The 21,162-nt window shown below is 53.3% G+C and overlaps 1 protein-coding gene across 2 annotated transcripts in view; it reads right to left on the bottom strand.

Annotated features, from left to right (window-relative positions):
- DTX4 (deltex E3 ubiquitin ligase 4) overlaps positions 1-20,635 on the bottom strand; it is a 34,324-nt gene extending 13,689 nt beyond the window's left edge. For both annotated transcript variants that reach the window (XM_033860734.2, XM_073808991.1), the window contains exons 1-6: positions 20,008-20,635; positions 11,113-11,836; positions 4,542-4,603; positions 4,037-4,198; positions 1,548-1,609; positions 475-627 (exon numbers count right to left, since the gene is read on the bottom strand). In XM_033860734.2, the coding sequence (XP_033716625.1) occupies positions 475-627; positions 1,548-1,609; positions 4,037-4,198; positions 4,542-4,603; positions 11,113-11,836; positions 20,008-20,218 (1,374 nt within the window). In that variant the 5' untranslated portion in view covers positions 20,219-20,635. The remainder of the gene's footprint in view (positions 1-474; positions 628-1,547; positions 1,610-4,036; positions 4,199-4,541; positions 4,604-11,112; positions 11,837-20,007) is intronic.
- Between the last annotated feature and the right edge of the window lie 527 nt (positions 20,636-21,162).

Genomic DNA, 21,162 nt, shown 5'->3' with positions numbered 1-21,162 from the left:
TATACCTTGATAAAATCTTCAGTGCTTTTGAAGGGGCGGTGAAAGGTGTTTTGAAATTGTCCACCGAAAATGAATTGTAACTGAAAATCACTAGCCCTGGGAGAAGGAAGGGTGATGGGAAATCCATCCATGCCAGTATGACTGGATACTAACCCCTGGCCCATCATCATGGACCACTCCCCCCCGGGACTCTCAGGGACAGAAGTTTACACCTTTCAGACCACCACTCAGTGTCGATACAGGGGGAGAATCGGGTAGCATAGACCAAAAGGAAGGTAAAGAGAGATTTTACCAACATCATAATTTCGTGGAAAACTGATCCTGCTGAGAACAACCAAGTTCATTACTCCTGCTGCCCTGGGATGCCTCTGAGACTCCCCAAGCCACCTGCGTGCCACTCCAATACGGCCTCCATGCTCTCGCAGCCCAGGGCCCCCGTGGGAGGTGGCAGCAGCCCCACGGGCTGGCACTAACCTTGTTGCCGTTGTTGTACATGGCGACCAGGCAGTAGATGTGGTAGATGTGGCCGCATCTGGACAGCTTACCCACTAGGTCAGGCTTGACCGTCGGCTGTGGCCCCTTGTAGCCTGAGGGGGCTGTGAGGCGCTCCATACAGATGGTGCAGTCCTGGGGGTGGGAGGGGACAGAGGAAAGAGGACATCAGCTCTCAATCAGCCTAGGAGGCCTAAGCGTCTCCAAGGTGGTTCCCGCGTGACCTCAGAGGTCAGGTGAGCTCTTTCTTCTCCTCTTCTAGAAAGCCCACAAACCAGGGTAAACATGCCTTTGGGAATCTAAATAGAATTCTGCCCTGCTCTGCACCACAGAGAAATTCCTGAAATGATTCCTGGCGGTGGTACGTGTTCATTTGGGCTGGCCCACAGAATGATAACCTCCTTGGGGGCTGTGACTGACCGTCCTTCCTTGGTATCCTTCAGTGGCTTGTGGCAGAAATCAATGCTTGCTGACTCACCGACAAGCTTTACTTAAATGGAACATCTGTAAAGGAATTGTATTTGGAGCGTCCTGGAGAGGCTGCTGTTTAAGTAAGTCTACAGCAGGATTTCTCAACCTTGGCACCCTTGACATTCGGGGCCAGATCATTCTTCGCTGTGGGTGCTGTCCTGGGCCTTCCTGGGCATTGTAGGGAGTTTAGCAGCAACCTTGGCCTTTGTCTACTAGACACTATCAGCATCCCCTCTCCCCTCCAGTCACATAAAATCACCTCTGGTTGAGAACTGCTGGGACATCAAGCCCCCTTTTAAAGTCAGTGCCCATAGCTTATCATACTGCCTTTCTTAAATGCAGACTCTCATGTTAAGGCAGTTTAGAATCAGTCAGCAGTTTGCTGAATGGGGAGGTGGGAGAGGTTAAGCTGCAGCTATCGCTCAGGACCGTGAACCTGGGAGCCTGGGCGTCCGCTCTGACCAGCTCTGCACCAGTCAGGACTTAGAAAGCAGCTCCTGCCGCATCCTGTGGAAAACTCCAGCAGAGGAGATGCTTGTGGGTGACGGAGAAGGTGAGCCCCGCCCTGTCTCCCCTGCAGTCACCTCGTCTGGTGGATGCCGGACTTTCTGCAGATACTTCTTCAGCACCTCTTCTGGGGTTTTACCTGTGGGGACAAGATATTCAGTGGGCCACCAAGACAAGCTGGATGTGCCAGAGAGAGGGGAGTTGTTAGCCAGGCTCAAAGCAGAAAAGGCAAGCAGTTCATTGTGCAATTGGATTTAAGAACTGAAAGGGAACAGAGTGGTAGAAGATGGAGGGAGGTGGTCTGAGGAGGTGGGAGGTGTTCACATCCGCCTTTATCTCCTTAGGTCACTTCCCTGACAGCCCCCTGCCTAATTTCAACAAACCCACTTTTTAACTGACAGAGGTTGAGTGGGTTTCTCTTCCACATCATCGAAGAGACTAGACCCACCCAAACGATGCAATGAGATGACAAATGAAAGCACTCTGCATTGCAGCTCTATTTACAATAGCCCAGAGATGGAAACAACCTAAGTGTCCATCATGGGATGAATGGATAAAGAAGATGTGGCACATATATACAACGGAATATTACTCAGCCATAAAAAGAAACGAAATTGAGTTATTTGTAGTGAGGTGGATGGACCTAGAGTCTGTCCTACAGAGTGAAGTAAGTCAGAAAGAGAAAGACAAATACCGTATGCTAACACATATATATGGAATCTAAAAAAAAATGTCATGAAGAACCTAGGGGTAAGACAGGAATAAAGACACAGACCTACTAGAGAATGGACTTGAGGATATGGGGAGGGGGAAGGGTAAGCTGGGACAAAGCGAGAGAGAGGCATGGACATATATACACTACCAAGGGTAAGGTAGATAGCTAGTGGGAAGCAGCTGCATAGCCCAGGGAGATCAGCTCCGTGCTTTGTGACCGCCTGGAGGGGTGGGATAGGGAAGGTGGGAGGGAGACGCAACAGGGAAGAGATATGGGAACATATGTATATGTATAACTGATTCACTTTGTTATAAAGCAGAAACTAACACACCATTGTAAAGCAATTATACTCCAATAAAGATGTAAAAAAAAAAAAAAGAAAGCACACTGTAAACTGTTACACATTTAAAAGCATTAGGTAGGCTTATGGCATTCCGTTTACAATGTGCTAAGTACTGTCTCAATGAGTAATGTGGAGTCAAAGTGCTACTGTTTTTATGGGAAACCAGGAATTTATGACCACAGCTTCAGGACGGTCTTCTTCGGCTGTTGATGGCATGATCACTGCCAGCAGAGGTAGCCCAGCAGTAGGGAAAGGGTGATGCTCTGGGAAGCAATTACCTGAAAGGTGCATTGATTCTGGAATTTTGGGGAGAGGAGGAACTGGACCCCTAAGGCTAGACAGCCTAGCCTAAAGGCAGGGAATGGGATGATACGGACTCACAAAGAGGCATAGAAATTTGTAAAAAGGGTCAGTGCCTCCCTGGGTGACCTTCTTAACGTCTCTAAGATTCTGTTTTCTCACCTAGGAAATGGGCAAGAGCAACCGCTAGCACGTACTGAGAGTGATGCTTTGACAATTAAATGAGCTAACGGGTGTACAGTTCTTTGGCACTTTACCTGCTAAGAGTCTGATATATGCTATTAATAATAACAGGAAGAGTGGGAAAGTGCAAAATCCTGCCGTTTCCTATGAGACTGCAAGCAAGGCAATCAAGTTTATTTAAGCAGAGAGCTTTTGATAGACTGGAAAAGTAGGACAAGGGTTTGAGGAAGTGGATCCTGCAACATTCAAAAGCTGGGATGCAGGTCCTTCCTTCCCACCGCCCTGCTTCTCTTAGAAGAATCAAGCTTCTATTAACTGAAAGCCTAGTGCTTGCCGGGCTAAGTCACAATATACATGTGATCCCACTGAAACTTCATAACAAGTTTGCAAGGTGGGGACTTAGGGGTGATGGTGAAATCATTTAACAACCAATACCAGAGACTAGAGAGACCAGCCACAGAGCTGAAGTGGGGTCCTTGGGGCCCTGATAAGCACAGGTATTTGACCTCCTAGTTGTAGGATGTGAAAAGGGAGAATGGAGCTCCTAAAGGGGGATTTGAGGGGCCAGAGCACCTGGAGTCTACAGAGGGACACAAGACAGTGGTTACTTCCCTAGTGACATGGATACATTACAGGACATACCTGCTGGGTACCGGTTGTGCCCCTTGTAAAGGTGAGAAAAGAAGAGACTGGGGTCACAAGACTGCAAGGGACAAAGTTGGGATATGAGTCAAGTCTGTTTGGGTTCCAATGTCAAAGCGATCTTTCTCTCTAATGTATCGCTATTTCATCTGTGTCCGCATCCTATTTTATATTTCTCAAGGTGTCGCCATCTGAGCCATACCTCACCCACTTTGATGTAATCATCAGAACAGGTACTAGGTAGGCCCATTTAGCAGATGCAGAAATTAAGGCACAGAGGGGGAAGGCATGGGTGTGACCCTCAGTGGTGGAGGCAGAGCCAGGGCTGGGAGCCATGTCTGTGACCTCCCCGCCAGGACCCCTTTCGATAAAGAGGCCGATACCTTTCTTGGCTTGTTTCTTGGTGGTCTTGCGGCTTGTGTTGGAAACCCCTGGAATGGACTTTATTTCACTCTTGCTGACGGGGGGTGGGTGGAGGGCCAGCTTTGGTGGCCTGGTGAGACACACAGGCAGCCCTGCCGCACTCATGAGGATCCCAGTGATTCCTGGAAGGGCAAGAGCATGAAAGAAGGACTGGAGAGTCAGCCCCCTCCCCCCCCCCCCCCCCCCCAGTAACCTCCTCGCCTCCTTTCCACCAGCATTCTCATAACTCATGGATTCTCTACGTAGCCTCTGCTTTTCTCGGAAACGTATCCATTCCCTCATTTTCAACAGCAAGCTTTGCTTTTCACGATCAATTCTGCCCAAACTCTTCCTGCCCGTCCAACCCAACTCCTCACATCCTCATTTGTCTTAATCAACATCCGAATTCTCTCTCTTTTTACAAATGCTCACTATACCTATTTCATTGCTTTTGTTTTTCTACCTTCAGCCGGGGGCTTCTCTTACCTGCCAAGGCTGGGTTGACAGGACTGGACCCACTTAGGTTCTTCACTGGGACAGTGGGGACCCTGAAAAAGGAGAGAACAGACACATCATGCTTTTGACAAGTGGGACAAAATGGGCCAGTGGTGGGGACCCCAAAACTTCACCCACTGAGGGGTTCCCCTTTCTTACAGGAACTACTTATTCCTACTAAAGATGCAGTAAGTTCTTAGCCCCTCAGCCAGAGCTGATACCTTCAGACCTTGTCAGTCCACTCCACAGAACCTCAAAACTCAGAATGGCCCCGCAGTTCCCTCAGAGTCCCAGGAAGGCCCACACAGCCCTGCCTGAGCTGCCAAAACCCCCCACCCCAGTCCCCCCAGCTCTCTGGCCTCTCCTCAAGTCACTCGCCTCTTTACTGCACTCTAGCTGTTCCTCCTACTGGCCAAGAACGTTCCTGCCTCAGAGCCTTTGCATAGGCTGTTCCCTCTGCCTAAAATGCTGTTCCACCTAACACCTACTTGGTTCCCTCCTACAACTTCTTCAGCCTTGGCTCAAATGTTCCCTTCTCAGTGATGTTCCTGAGGCCATCTTATTTAATACTGCTACCCACCCCTCCATCCCACCCTGAGACCCCCCCCCCCCCCCCGCAACAAGCCCTCTTACCCTGGTCTTTTTTTTTTTTTTTGGCCACGTCCCATGGTTTGTGGGATATTAGTTCCCCAACCGGGGATTGAACCTGGGCCCAGGGCAGTGAAAGTGTTGTGTCCTCACCACTGGACCGCCAGGGAATTCCCACGTATGATCTTTGAAAATAAGTTGTTGCTTCTTATCTTCCCTCCTAAAATCTAAGCTCTACCAGGGCAAATATCTTTGCCTGTTTCACTCAGAGCCTGACACTAGTAGGCATTCAACAAATATTGGTTGAAGAAATGAAAAAAACATAAAGAAGCAAGTTCAAACTTGGGTGTATAGTCACCTCAGAAGCTTTTGAAAAGACAAAGCCCCTTGCCTGCGTCAGAAGCACTACCTGTGGGCCAGGAGAATCTACATTTTGACAAGCTCCTGCCGAGAGGATGCAGAGGCAGCCGATCCCTAGTCTAACATTTGGAAACCATTGCTCTAACAGCTGTCACTTCTCCTTTTCCCTGAGAAGCATAAATCAGGCAGGGCCTCCTCCCTTTTCTGTCCTTCTCCCCAGCAACTTGAGCCAGGATGGAGAGAAGACAGCACAGCTGCCTGGGAAAGTTGAGGCCTCCCACGGTGCTGAATGGAAAAATATGAGACACACGGGGCTAGGTCTTGCACCATCCCCTTGTCACCCAGGCCTCCACAGCTGGGCTTGGAAGGGGATGTGGGCTTGGAGATGGACTGGGTCAGCGACGACTCCAGGAACCAGAGTTTCTGCTGTGGGGGTAGGGTGGTGCTGGGAAAGTAGGGGGAGGGGGAAAAGCACTTGTTTATTTGTTATTAATTTATTTGTCCATTCATACTGAGCCCACTTTGTGTTGGATACTCTGCTGTATGCCAGGGACACAGCAGTGAACAAGACAGCCCACAGCCCTTCATCCCTGTGTTAAAATCGCTAACAAGAGTAGAGTCAGGCACTTAATCCCAGGCACCGTTCTACCTGCTCACAGTATATACATCCATCTGACCCTTCCAACAACCTATGCAAGAGGTGTTATTATTATTAACTCCGTTTTAATAGGCAGGGAAGGTGAGATACAGAGAGGTTAAGCAAACTTGACGAAGGTCACACGGCGAAGGATTTGAACCCGGGAAATCTGTCTCTGGAGCCCATTGTTTTAGCCACTCACTAGGCTGTGCTCTTGTGTCTGTGTAATCCTCATCACACCCCATGCTGCAGACAGAAAACACGAAGCTTCAGGTTTAAGGAATGAACCCACAACTCAGAGGGGAGGTTGGAATGTCACCTCAAGGCTGAGCCCTGGGTCTGTCTGTCCCCCACGTGCCCAGAAGGATGGGTGCTTGCCTGGCCACGCTGAGTCTTCTGGGGTCTCTGTCCCTTCCCAGGGATGATGACGTGTGCACCAGGGCTGTGAGAAGGATGTGGAAGTAACAAATGTGGGTGTGTTTGTGTCTCAACAGGCCCCCAAAGGCTACTTGTCCTCAGAAACTGTCCCCAGGATAAGTCAAATCCCGATGGGACGAGGTGAAAGCTGAATTCAACACAAAAGAAAGACACCAAGAAAAAGAGGCACAGACTTGATTCCGGACTCTGTAACCTGCCCCACAGGGCCAGGCATGGTATAGCGGATGGGGGGTCAGAGAAATCAGCTTAAAGACCCAGTCCTGCCAGTAACAATGTCCATCAGCTTTTCTGAGCCTCAATTTCCCTGTCTGTAAAACTGTGAAAGTCTTGGGTTAGAAGCTGCCGAGGAGACTTCCTGATGACTTCCCACCCCAGTACCTGGGGACCCAAAGTGCAGTCTCTGCCCTGGGTCCCCCACCTGGGGCCGATTCTCCGCCCACCTCTCTCTGGGGAGGGGGGGTGGGCAGGGTCCCTCCTCTGTGCCTGGATCCACACCAGGGGGCAGTGGGCGCCACCCAGCCCAGCACCTGCCTTCCCCCCTCACCATCTCCAAGGCCCCCACTTCAGCTGATAAGTAGCTGTGATCTGGGTGACAAAAGCCACCTTTGTTCCCACAAACTGGACTGGCAGGTTTCCACACCCAACCTGGTTAACCAGGAAATAGTCCAATCCCCAGAGCGCACATCCCGGGCAGCCCGAGAACTCAGCGCTGGGGGCAAGGTCTGGGGAGAGGGAGGGTGTGCTGGTGAATACTGTGGAACAGGTGGGTGTCCCTGCCACGCCAGGACAGGGACAACATGGCGGAAGGGCTTGTCAGGAGGCTCTGGATGGTGGCAGCAGGGCTTGGGGAAGAGGGGATATTTGCTTATGAAATACAGAAGGGTCCAGCGGAAGGGGCCCTGCAAGGGGGTCAGGATATCTGCTTCTAGCCCAGCTCTGCACCGACTTTGTGCCTTTGGGAGTACCGCGCAGTCTCTCTGCCATTCAGGACCGCCTCCGAGTTACCACGCAGTAAACAGGGCACCCTAAATCCCTGTCCCTGGGTTCCCAGGGAGGGAGGATTTAGGATCCAGGTCGAATACTTTGTAAATAGCAAGCCCTATGCAAATTTGGGTGACTGTTTACATTTTTTGGTTCCCAAAGGAAAGAGGAAGTTGGGCTTGATAAAAGCCTTTTCCTGCTTAATATTCCAATTTTCTCAGATTCTTGAGGATGTCAGGTGTAAAGTGTTAATACAAAGTTGAGTGCTGGGCAGATCGCTGGGCTGGCAACACTTGACCACCCTTCCCTCACCGTTCTTCGTTAAAATGAAAACCAAGGAGAACAGCCTGTATGGTCCACACCGGGCACACCCTGTCGGGGCCCCCAGGGTTATAGGTGCCTGAGTCCTTTTCCTAGAGGTCAGTAACCCAAAGGCAGGTGAGCATTCACATCCTCCAGGCAGCTCAGCTCAGCAAAAGCTGCCTGACCCAACTACTCGTTGGCCCATCAGCAGACACCCCCTGCCCCCGTGCCGTGGGGAAGTTCCCAGTCATGGAGGGTGCACGTTTTAATTTCTGTCTCTAACATACAAAACTAAGAAAAGAGAAGAGCTGGCAAGGTGGCAGGGGAAGGGGGGGTTGATGAGGGGAGAATAGCTCTGCAGATACCATGGTGAGAAGTGTTTTTCTGGGAGTTACGAGCCAACCCAGGAATCCTCGGCGGAACAATGGTCTTGTCTCTCCAGCAACTGAGGTCTCGCTGGAGATAGAGAAGCCTCCATTCTGGAAAAGACGGCCAGAGGGGCGACTCCCGCCCCCCTCAGCACAGCCCTCCTCTCTCCTCTTTAGAAACCCCCTGCTTGTGTCTCTGAATAATTCACAGGATCTTTTGTTCCCCCCAAACCCTTCTCTCCATCCCACCTCTCCCGCCCTCCCTGGTCTTCCTTTTTTCCGTGGGAAAGTTACTGGAAGAGGTCATGGGCAGAGAGGGGAGGGGGAAGGGGCCGTTGGACGACAGAAGGTCGATGGCAACGGCAGACAAAGGGAATAAACACGCTAATTAAATGGCCAAGAAAGACTGGAGGAGAAGATGGTAGTGGGGGTGAGGGAGGTGGTAAGAGGTGAAAAGGAGAGGGCTGGAAGACAGAGAGGGTAGGGAGGGGCCTCCCTTGTCAGGAAAACAGAGCAGAGAAAAAAACAACTTGTTTCTCTAGCCCTTTTGAAATTGCACTGCCCAGACCTCCGCCCCAATTCTGCTGCTCGGATTCTATTGGCAGGCAGATACTCGAGCAGAGAGATAAAGAGCTGACGAATCCTTCATTGACATTTAAAGCGATCTGGGGTTCCCCTCCCTCAAGTATGGCATGGGGTCACTTGGCTTTTGTGTAGGGCGCCAGAAATGAAGTAGGGCGTCAGATTCGACTCAGTAACTACAGAGCGCATGGATACTGTTCGTAATAGTAATAGCAGCTAATACTGAAAAGACTCTTATTATGTGCCAAGCACTGTAGTAATTCCACACTGGATATTTCATTTAGTCCTCGTGACGAACCCTATAAGCAAGGTACCATTCCTATCCCCATTTTACAGATGAGTAAACTGAAGATAGAGGATGCAAAACTTGCCCCAAATTACACAGCCAGAAACTTGGGTTCCAGCCCAGCCAGTCAGATTCTAAAGACTGTGTTCTTACCCACTATAGGAGCCTCCCTCTGCCATGCCAGCAGTCGCCCTGGAACTCCGTTAGGGGCCCCGGGATGCTGCTGTACGCCAGTGTGGAGAAACTGAGCAGCGGCATCGTGCGGGTACCCCTTCCCCTCTGCCAAATACTTCTGCAGGCTCAGAGGAAGTCATGAAAACCCCGGGCATCTGACTAGCATCTGACCATTTATAAGTTGCCTTTGAATACAACGAGGAGCTGGGCTTTGGCCAAAAGAGCGGCAGACTAGAAGACGAACATCTAGGTTCCAGCTCCCGCTCTGTAACACGTGGGCTGTGCCTCTCTCCTTGGGGAGTTAATTCCTAGCTGAGTGCCCATGCCTGACACTTGCATCATGGTGTAAAGTCATGAGTTAATGCCGGCGAGCGCATCGGGTCAGCTGTTAAGGGGTGACTGCTCTTAGCTGAGGTTTTGACACTGACTCCATGGGGTAGGCAAGGCAAGCATGATGATCCCCATTCCACACAGGGGGAACACGGACCTTGCAAAGATTCCACGCCTCACCCAGTGGCAGAGGCAGGAGTAAAGGCCCGGCCTCACGGTCTGCAAGCTACCCTCCTTCCTGTCTCCTCCCGGCGCTGAGCCTCTCTGTGCAGAGATCTTCCTCTGGGCAGCCTGACCTTCACACTCTTGGGTCCAACCTACCTCTGAACCATGCCGAATGTCTGGGGCTTGGGTGGCAGGCAGGGCCAGGCTCCTCCAGAGAAAGGGAAGATTGGACAGATATAAGAGGCCAATCTCACAAGAAATCAGGGGCTGGCAGGCAAAGGCTACGGGTACCACGTGGACCTGTGTCTCTCCCATTTTATGATCAGGAAGGCCAAGAGGATGATAAAAAGCAGTCATAACAGAATCTACAACATCCCCAAGTTGTCACAGGAACGACTGAGACGGTGCATGGGAACTGCCTGGGAGGTAGTAAGTACTCATTAAACACGGGCTGTTATTCCAGTCTGGAGGCACCAGAGGAAAGGGACTAACCCTCACCTGGCACCTGCTGTGTGCTGGACACCGTGGTAGGTGATTGACAGGGAAGCAGCATGGCTGAGTGGGGAAGAGTCTGGGCTCAGACCTCCTGAAGTCTGAATCCCGTTCTCTACTGATGATTAGGTATGTGCCCTGGAGCGAGTGAAACTCTCATGTCTTCAAGGGTAAAATGGGATCAAAAATGCCTACTCCAGGGGCTTCCCTGGTGGCGCCGTGGTTGAGAGTCCGCCTGCCGATGCAGGGGACACGGGTTTGTGCCCCAGTTCGGGAAGATCCCACATGCCGCGGAGCGGCTGGGCCCGTGAGCCGTGGCCGCTGAGCCTGTGCGTCCGGAGCCTGTGCTCCGCAACGGGAGAGGCCACAACAGTGAGAGGCGCGCGTACTGCAAAAAAAAAAAAAAAAAAAAAAAATGCCTACTCCATAGACTTGTTGTAAGGATTAAGTAAAGTGATGAAGCCCCCAAACTAGAACGTGGTGGGAGCCCCTGAATGTTGCCTGCTGTCTCTCGGTAGGCATCACCTCCTTTAATGCTCACTGCAACCCTAACATGAAGATTACGGCCAGCATTTACAGATGAGGAAGCTGGGGCTCTGCGAGGTTAGGGATCCGCCCCTATCACAGGGCTAGGAAGAGGCAAGGTCTCCATTAGAATCCAGATCTGCTGGATCCCAAAGGCCACATCCTTGCTTACCCACCACACCGTGCTGCCTTCCACCTGCAGCCAGGGGGTCAGGGGAAGACGAGGAGGACCTTAAGCCTCGGCAGCCCTTCCTTCATCTCTGACCCGGATGATCAGTGACGTCTGATGCCCCTGGTGAGTTGACGCTCAGAGGCAGCCATGGAAGCACCTACCCGGAGGCGATCAGCACCCGGGACTGGGCGATGGCCAGTCGCTGCAGGTTGGTCCGATTCAAGGTCGCCAGGGCCACCCTTCCGGTCTTGCCATTGGCTCCCGGGGGGCTAGCAGGGGAGACCGCATTCGCCCCTGCCGGCGTGCTGGAGGCTTGTCGCCGGATCGCCTGCGATGGGACCATCTTCACCGGGCCTCGAATGGTGCCCGTGCTGTCCAGTGGCTTGGCCCCGGGGCCCGGTGGGGGAGGCATCTTGACCATTCCAGACTCGGGCATGTGCTTGCGGGCAGCTGGGGGCTGCAGGGGTCCAGCGCTCCCATTGGCCACCGCGGCCTTGACGCTCATCACCAGGACGCACTGCGGGCAGGAGCAGGGCGCGGCGGGCGGCGCGGCGGCAGGCCCGGGGCTGGCCGGCCAGGACTGGGGCTTGGGCAAGGTGCCAGTGACCATGGGGTAGATAAGATCCAGCCGCCGGCGGACGCGGCGCTGGCGCTGGGTCTGCCGGTTGATCTGGCCCATGGTGCTGAAATCAATGACGTAGCTGAAGCCGATGGAAGTGAGGTCGATCCAGGGGTGCTGCTTCTCGTAGGCGTGCTGGATGGTGATGCCCACTTCCATGTCGTAGGGCGTCCAAGAACCATTGTCGTTCTCCCACTCCCACACCACGCCCTTCCCAGGGGCCGAGGTCGGGTCGTAGTAGTTGCGGCGAACCGGACGGAGGGTCCCTGCCAGAGTGGGACAGAGGAGAGGATCAGGGTCACCAAGGGATGAAACTGAATCGTGTTACGTTAATAGGCAGACATTAAACGGGTCCTACAGTGTGCCGGCACTAGGCTGCCTGTTGAGATATCAGCTTTGAATGAGGCTCATGCCTGCCCTTTTGAAGTCCAGCAGTCACGTGGGGGTGGAAGCAGATGAGTTACACGGGGAAGGATGTGGGAGATAGTAACAGGGTACCAGAAAGAGCACTTCCTGGTTTGGAGTCGGGAGACCTTAGTTTGCAGGCAAATTTGATCACTTAATATAACACCCCACACCCTTCTTTTCTCCCCCAAGAAACAAGATGATAACTCCTTTGCCGAGTTTTTGTAAAATTAAATGTGGCTCACTCAATCAACGAATATGCATTTGTCTGTGGCAGGACCTGGATTTCTCACGCGCCCTGTACTCTGCAATAAGGTATATAAAGCCCTTGACACGTGCTAGGCGCTCAGAAACATCATTTCCCTTCTTCCCTGATTCTCCACTTGCCTCAGCCCCGAAGGCTACAGGGGAAATGAACACAGGGTCATGGGACCCTAGAGGATAGAGGAAGACTCTGCCCCCAACCCAGGAAGGCTGCCCCAGGGCTGGGGGCGATGGCTGGCTCTCTGGACTTCTTTGGGTGTGGTAAAAAAAAAATAAAAGGTCAGGTTGGAAGAACTCTCTCATACTTCCCAGCATTAAGTCTTATATCAACAACTGCAAGAGTGATCGCAAGAATAACTTTCTATTTATCTAACGTCTTCCCCCCCCCCCGCCCCGCCCCCGAGAAGCTCAACCTTCCTAAAGATAGGAGAGTCTCAATTTCGATAGTCTCACAGTGGGTGGGATGGGGGGTGGTGAGGGCAGGGAGGAGATGAGGGTTTGTTGCAGGGGAATAGGACAGCAGAAATGAACCTGCAGGACTGTCAGGGAAAACTACACCTGTAACTGTTGCCTCTTTCTCCTCTATCTACCGGAACCTTGAATTCAGATCCATGCCCGACCAGGGCTCATTTCGTGGATATTAACATCAAGGCTGAAGATGCCTGGTTCAAGGCCGGGTAGGGAGACTGGGGAGAGCTCCAAGGATGCTGGAATCTCTGCATCCGTCAGCTTAAGCTCTATCCATCAAAGTGGTGGGAAAAGGCTCCCCTTCCCTGGCCTCTGACCCACCCCCTCCTCCAACCCAGAGGGAGACACCAAGACTGGGGACAGAATCTCATTCAAGGGGGAAGAAAAGGAACAATGACTATTCAGGCCTTTGCCAGGTCATAACCCCCCCCCCCCCGCCCCCATCTCCAAGCCCCTTAATGACCCAAAACATCAACATTCAGAAGCAGGAGGGAGAAGCAGAACAATCCCCTCCCTATTCAGCGCCAGGAGGTCTGCTGGATGTGGGGGGAGTGGGAGAGCAGGAGGAACGGGGTGGCCAGTAGGCCCCTGGTTTGCCGCCATTTCCTTCCTAAGGCGCCAGCTTGCTGGGGGACAAACAGCGCAACCTTTGGATCCAACAGCAGAGTTTCCGTCCCTTCCAGCTGTGTGATTAAGCCTTAGTTTCCTCATCTGTTTGGGTCCTGGGTAGCTTCTTCAAAGGGTGGATTTGAGGATTAAAGGCAGGAATGGATATAAATGCTAAGATAATACCTGTCGCTTGGCAAGGGCGCAATAAAAGTTGGTGATTATTATTGTAATTTATCTTCTATTGTATGTCTTAGCAGGATGGAGAAGTCACGGGGAAAGTTTAGTCCAGGGGATGTGAAATGTGTGTGTATGTGTGTGTGTGTGAGAGACAGAGACAGAGACAGAGACAGAGACAGAGAGAGAAGAGGAGGACCAGAGAGAGAGTTTAAACTCCCTCTTTGCACAATCTTTGTTACTTAGAAAACACCTTCAGCTATCCTATCTCATTTGATCTCCCTGGCAATCCTGTGAAACAATGTTTAAAGATGAGGACATTAAGTTTAGAGAGCTTAAATGACACTATTTTATTCTCTCTCCAGGGTAGCAGGGACAAACAATGCCCTTGACCAATTCTCATAAATGTGCTTAAAAGGCATTTTTCACAAGGGTGGTGTCAGTCCCAGCTATGCCTGGGAGTTGCCCCAGAACTTCTGGAAACTCTGCCCTGCCTCTTTCCAGGTGTATCCTCCTCTCTGCCCTGGACAGATGTCCCCTTTTCCTCCTGCACTCCCTCAGTGTTCCCTGACTCTCCGCTGCCCCTGCTATTCACCAGGTCCCGTCTATCAAAATGCCCTCCTTTGCTGCTTTGATCTACTGAAACTTTCCTTATCGTTCAGGTCCTATGCCACTTGCCATCCATTTCTTGAAATGCTCTCCTAGTCCGGGCTCCATCTTCAAGGAGTCTGGGGTGCACAGCTGCTTACGTCTGATGGGTACAAGCATCTTGGCACTTTTCATATCAGTGCCTAACGCAGAGTCGGCAGTAACGAGGGCTCCACAGACGTGCTGTGATGGGGTGAGGACTTCTGGCTACGTTGGCATTTGATCATTTAGCCCACATTGCTGAGTATGCGTTAGCTGCTGTGGGGAATGCAGATTCACGCACTCCTGAAGCACCCCCCAGTCTAAAACAAGACAAGTGCCTAGTTATGAGACACGCCACCGAAAAGGGTGTCAACAAATGCAACGCTAGCAGAAAATGTAACCACAACCCCACCGGGCTTCGATCCCTTCCATGACTTCCTTGTAGGTCAAGACCAAGATGCTCTCCACCCACAACCTCTGTGGTCTCCTCGAATCCTAACACACTCTGCCCACATTTCTGCCCCACTGGCCTCCTGCAGACTCTCGCCACTGCCTCTTCTCCTCTCTGGGCTGCTTCACAATCTTGGTCCCTCCCCTCACACGCTCTGGCATCCTCCTGGCTACCCATCCTTCAGATTTCAGCTCACTTCCTCGAGGAAAGCTCTCTGGGTTGTCCGACCAGGTAAAACTCCTGCTCCTATATTTTGCACTGTCCTGAGGTGCAGTTACACATTTATTTGTGTGATTCATTTGATGAATGTCCACCTACCTCATGGGACTCCCAATCTCATGAGGGGGGGCATCCAGGAGTTTGCTTATGGCTGTAGCCCCCATGCCTAGCATGTCCTGAGGGTTCAGTAAATATCCCCTGAAGAAAGGAAGTAATCATAATTTGGAGAACATTTCAAGAAATGGAGAGCATAACAGAGAACATAGGGCCTGAATGAGGAGAACCTCAACAGGTGAAAATGATGAAGAAGGGCATCTCAGGAGAAGGGACCTTGTGAATAGTTGGCGGGAGGGTGTCTACGGGAATGCCTGAGAATAAAAGGCACATCTGTTTGGCGGGAGTGGAGGAAAATATGGGCATACAGGAAGATAAACTTGGAAAGGCGCGTGAGAGCCAGGGCGTAGATGGTCTGGACTGCTAGGCTATGAGGGCTTTTATGTACAGGCCACGAGGAACCAGTGAGGTTTGTGACACAGAGAAGTGATGACACCAGAGCTGCTCTGTTTATTAGTTCCAAATGAGAAGTAATGGGGGGGGGGGAAGGGGGAGGTTGCTGGCAGCAAAAATGAAAAGCAGGTGATAGACCAGAGGGACCCTACGTAATGGGTAGGACCTGACCACAAGTAGCTGAATGCATTCCAAGTGATCCAGGATCACGTGCTTTCAAATCTCCTGGGGAACAGATCAGCAACACCCTCCAGACCTGAGGGCCGGCATCCCTGGGAGCTGGGCCCGGGAATCTGCACGTGAACAACTGCAGAGTGTTCATCGTGAATGCTCAAGTTTCAGCTTCCGCATGCCTGTATATGTGGGGCATCCAAAAAGAATGACGAGACGAGTCAAAGACCCCTGAGGCTTTGACCACGGGCGAGCGGTAAGGTAGTGACGCCATTTAACAAGAAGAGGGGTGTCACAAGGAAGAGCTGATTTTTGGAAGGAAAGATGCTGCGTTCAGTTCAGCCCTAGAGGGTTAGTTAAAAACAGAAGGCAGACCTCAGCACGAAAGTCGTGGGACAAGAGAGATGGTGGGATTACATTCTCTGATTATTCTGAGATCACTCCATCTGACATGGGCGAGTCCTGGACCTTTCTATAATCAGGACCCTGAATTAGATGATCTGAGGAAAGCCACTGGGTCCTAAGTTGCAGTGTGACCCAAGGACAAGGCTTCTAATGGCAGAGGGATAAAGGATTTCACAGACTAAGGAGGAAGAAAGAGGAAAAAAGCTTCTTCCAGCAACTCAGACACGTACATCCCAAAGCACCCAAGTTGTTCTGGCTCCTGGGAAATGACAGACAACTCCTTTCAGGCATGACCCTAGGACTCCAGGGCATTTCACCCACGTCCACACAGCACTGTGCTCCTGTACCCAGGAAATCCCAGGCCTCTCTTACCAGCACCCCTCACCCTCACTAGAATGTTCCATGAGGGCAAAGACTTGGATGGTTTGCTATCGCTATATCCCACAAGCCTGGAACAGTGCCTGCAAGAAGTAGGCGGTCCTCCAAATGAAGGAGGACATGGGCACTTGGTTCAGAATCTCAGCTCTGCCGTGGACTGGCTGTAAAACTTTGAGCAACTTCATCTTTTTCAACTTGTTTCCTTTCCTATGAAGTGAGAACAATGGGTCCTTCATAAGATGGCCGAGGATGAAACCAGATGATGTGTGCAGTGTGCTTGGTGCCTCCCTCATACTGGAGCTATCACGTGGTCGTGACATTTGCTCCCACCACTCTTGTGCTCGCACAGGGTGGGGAGTATAGTTGGGGGGGGCACTAAAAATCAGCTTCTATCAAACCCTTGAATCACTCTCCATCTGACTCTCGTCACTGCGTTAAAGACATAAAAGAGGCAAAAGTTGCACAGAAAACTGAGCTGGAAAGAACCCTCCCTCATAGCATGTTACTTCTAATTAGCGTCATCACTGGCGCAGAGTCCAAGAGTTCAGAGTTCAGAGTTCAGAGTCCAGAGTTCACCTGCCGATGTGCATGATGGGAGGAAAGGAAACAGAAGGAATCTTAAGGCTGCTCTTCATTCTACGAGGGAGAATGAGGCCTGAGCAGCCGAGGCACTTGCTGAAGGCCACAGAGTAAGCCAGTGGGTCTGGAATGAGACCCTGAGTCACGTCTCCCACTGCCAGCCCGGATCCTCCCCCATCCTGCTGCCAGGCCCTGAAAATGGCAATGATCAGGTATGTTGGAAGATACAGAACACAGGGATGTTGGATGTTACAGGGGACAGAGCTCCAGCCACTGCCCTACAACAGAAAAAGGTCAGCCCAGTCCAGGTGAATGATTGTGGGTGGAGAGGACCCAACAGAGGCTTTTCGAAGCAGCCAAGACTCCTTCACCTCTATCTAGCCCTGTCTCTTCCCTTCTTCCCCATTCTCTAGCCCAAAATGCCTAGAGGAGACCAGCATAGAATGCAAATAAGCGCAGACTCAGAGACGGTCTGGGGAAGGAGAAGGGTCCAGGACAGACAGAGGTGGGCAGGGGGTATCTGCAACCTCCCAGCCATCTCCCTGGAGACAGACTGGATGAGGTCGGAACCCAGGGGAGTGGAGAGTCTGAGGACTTCCTTGGCAGCAGGGCAGGCAACTTCTGAAAAAACACAGCTCCCATGTCAGGAAATGTCCCCACACAGAGGAGGCAACAACAAAAAAAGAGAGGAATCGCCTCTGGGCAGGGGACTTCCAGCTCTCCTTTGTTTATGGGGATGTTTCTGGTTCCCAGCTTCAAACTGTGGCTTGGGGATGGTGGGTAATTTAATTAAACGTTGCCAGGGCTTGGCGGAGGTTGCCTGGGAGCCGGTGGCTTACAGTTCCTACCCTGTCACGGCTTCATCAATGAGCTATATTGAGAGGAACTGTGTGTCTGTTGATGGAGAAGACAGAGGAGGGGGGCTGTGAGCCCAGAAACCCAGAGATTCTATTCTGCTTTGACAAGCTCCCCGACAGACCCAGCAGTCCTGGGAATTCAGCCCAGTGCCTTCTCACCCAGCGCACCCAGCGCGGGGCCTGGCGCTGAGGATGGAGGCTCTCAGCCCACGTTGGCCGATGAACCAGTAGAATGAGTGGATGACACCAAAGCAGTCTGAATCCCTCAGAGACAGACAAAAAATGTAAAACACACCCTGAGGCAGTTCGAAAAATGATCCAGGGCCAGGTCGGGTCTAAAATCTGAGGAGCTCCAGCCTCCGACTTAACTGTGAACCACCAGGCAGTGGGCAGCCTGTCCTCAGGGAAGGGTGGTCAGACCTGGGGGAAGTAGCAACTGTCCTTCAATCCAGTTTCCTCCAGAACTTCATTTCTGTAGTAAGAGCCCTTCAGGCCATGACCCTTCCTAGGAACCATGCCCATCTCAGACATCCCTAAACACTGATGAAACTTTCCCCCTTCTCAAATGTGGGACAAGGCCTGGGACCTTTATGTCACCAAGACGTCTCTCCATCCGCTGCTGAGACTTAGTCTGAAATAGAAAAGCTAACACCTGCCCATCTATTCTGAGCAGGATTGGAGTCCCCTGTCAGGTAGGTGTCTTGACTGTCAGACTCTCTGACCCCACCTACAGGGCTAGCTTCCCCCTCCCCACAGTCTGATGCCTCCACCCTCCCCTCTCGGACTTCTGTCCAAAGTACACAGTTACCTTCTCCCCCCTCCCCCTTGGCCACACTTAATCCTCTTTCTCGACCTCCCCACATTCCTCCTTATTCCCTCTTCCTCCCAGTCCCTCTCAGCTCCAACCCCCTCCCTTTCCCACCAAGGTTTAAGCCCCTCCAGATGCTAACGCTTCTGGAATCCTTTCCCCAGAAAGCTTCACCCGGTCGGTCGGTGTCTACAAAGTCCTTGGCAAAGAGGTTGTTAGGAGTTATGACTAAAGATGAGGACACGAGGGTGGAAAGATACCCCTTTCCCATGACAATCCTAATTAGCGCACAGGATGCGGGGGCTTTCCAAGGAGGCGGAGATGCCTTTGCTCACACAGCTGTTCTCTGACCCTCTGGGACTCACCCGGTCCTCCCCTCCGGTCCCTCCCTTCCACACCTGTCTCTCCAGGCTCCTGGGTCACACTCTCGGGAGAGCAGAGCCAGAATCCCCAAAACAACTGCCCACCTCCATGAAGAGGCTGCTGGAGAGACAGACCTGTCCCAGGTAAATTAAGCCTGGGCACCATGCGTGGGCCACACAAAAGATGCAGCCCCCCCTCTGCCCCTCACGCCAAGGACCCGCCACCCTGACCTCCAGCCTGCAGGCTCTCTTCTTGGCTCTGACCTGGAAAGGCTGGCCAGCTGGGATGTGGGATTTGCGGTGGCCACAGTGGCAACTTGATTCTCACAAAAAGATAGGAGTTTAGTGTCCCCCATAGGGGACCTTTACGGGGCGAATCTTGGGGACAGTTTCTTTTTAGGAATTCTTCTCCTCCAAGGACAAAGCGATCAGCTTCCCAGCCAGGCATTCCGGAGCTGTGTCCCTCCCCCGCCTCCCTCCATCTGCTCTGGCCTGTTGCTTCAATGCTTGGAGTGCCCAAGCAGAGGCACTCACCAATGCCACAGCAACCCAGGCGTTTCCTGCCCTGGAATCCCCAAGTCCATCTCTGTTCCCAGGAAGGCCCCTCCCTGCCCGTACTAGACCACAGTGAAAGCCTCCCGGGAATCCCTTCTTCCTCCCCCCCAGGATGCAGCTGTGGGAAGCCATCCCACCCCGGAGGGGTAGAGGCAGCAAGGTGGTTGACCAGGGGAACGTGTGGCAGGCCCAAGGGTGCCTGAGGCACGGTAGGGTCAGTGAGCCAAGGTGATGTGTGAGGAATGAGAGCAGCAAGCCTTTCCTATCAGCTGGGATTGCTTGTGGGCTGGTGAGCCCCGGAATTTCTACAAGAGCCACCAAGCGTTTCAAAGGGGGGCGTGAAAGGGGGTTTTTTAGGAGCTAGGTTGAAGCTCGGTTTGCATAACCAAACCACGGATACTATTTGCATGGACGTTTATTGCAGGGAGTATCTTAAGAGCATCGTGGGGCGTCAAGCGCCCCCTCCACGACCCCCTCTCGGTGACACCAGTGTATGGAGATGCGGACAAAGGTGGGCCCCGGTGGGCTCGCGACGTGGGAGACCTCAGGGCAGGCAGGGGAGGAGGCGCGGGCGGGGCAGGGGCGGCCAGCTCACCGGTGTCCTGGCGAAACTGGTTCATGGACTGCAGGTCGATGATGTAGGGCGCGAGACGGCTGTCCACCTGGCCCAGCACCACGCTGCCCCCGGCGCGGGGGCCGGCGCGAACCACCGCCTCGATGTGGTGGCTCACGGCCGGGCTGTAGGGACGCCAGCGGCCGTGCTCGTTCAGCCATTCCCAGACCACCACGGCCGAGGCCAGGAGCATGGCGAGCCCGGGGCTGCGGCGGCGGCAGCGCTGCGATGCCTGCCTCCCGGGCCCGGCGCGCCCGCCCTCCTCCGCTTCCTCCTGCGCCGCCGCCTCCGGGCCTCGACCGCGCCCCCCGCCCCGCGCCCCGACACCCCGGGCAGCCTCAGCTCCGGCCCATGGGCCGCCCCCCAGCCGCGCATCCACCGGGGCCCGGAGACCAGGGCCGCCGGGCTCCGACCGCGCGCCGCCGCCGCCGCCCGGGTCCGCCGCTGCTGCCGCTGCTCCGTGGGGTCGAGTCGCTTCATGCAAATGTCCGGCTCTCTGCAAACTGGCCCCCGCCTAGCAAAGCCACCCGGCGGGCGCGCGGCCGGAGCCCCGGCGGCCGCGAGCTGGGGCTGACGGCGAGACGAGCATCAAGCCCTCGCACCAGTTGCGCCTCGGGCTCTGCAGACGCCGGGGTGGGATCTCGCCGCGCGATTGCGCTCGGACTGGCACGCCGAGTTCCCTCCCCTCCCTCCCCACCCTTTCACCGCACGTTCAGTTGTCGCCGCCTGGGACAGAGCTCCCCCTCCCTGTGGCTCCGCTCAGCTGCTTCTAGAATGAGTCGCCCCTCCCAAGCCCGGCGCTCGGGCAAACCCGCGCCTGCGGAGGGTTTCTCCGGTCCCTAGACGCGGAAAAGCGACCCCCCAGGACAAAGCCCCGGGACTGCAGCTGTCGCCGGCCGTAACTTTGCAGTCTCCCTCCCAGAAATGGAATTTTCTTTTTTTTCTTTCTTTCTCTTTAATGCAGTGTGATCGGTGTGCGTACAGCGAGCTCCGAGACACTTAGTGTCTTGCACACTCACGCTCGCACGCACACGCGCCCACATCCGCACGCTCTCCTTGGTGTGGTTGTATTACCTCATCTTCGTCCGCATCCTCAGCTGTCCGTCAAGGATGCAGAGCCACGCCCCCTGACGACTG

The sequence above is a fragment of the Tursiops truncatus genome, chromosome 8 (genome assembly GCF_011762595.2).
Source record: "Tursiops truncatus isolate mTurTru1 chromosome 8, mTurTru1.mat.Y, whole genome shotgun sequence".
Lineage (NCBI taxonomy): Eukaryota > Metazoa > Chordata > Mammalia > Artiodactyla > Delphinidae > Tursiops > Tursiops truncatus.
This window is presented reverse-complemented; position numbering and strand designations above follow the sequence as displayed.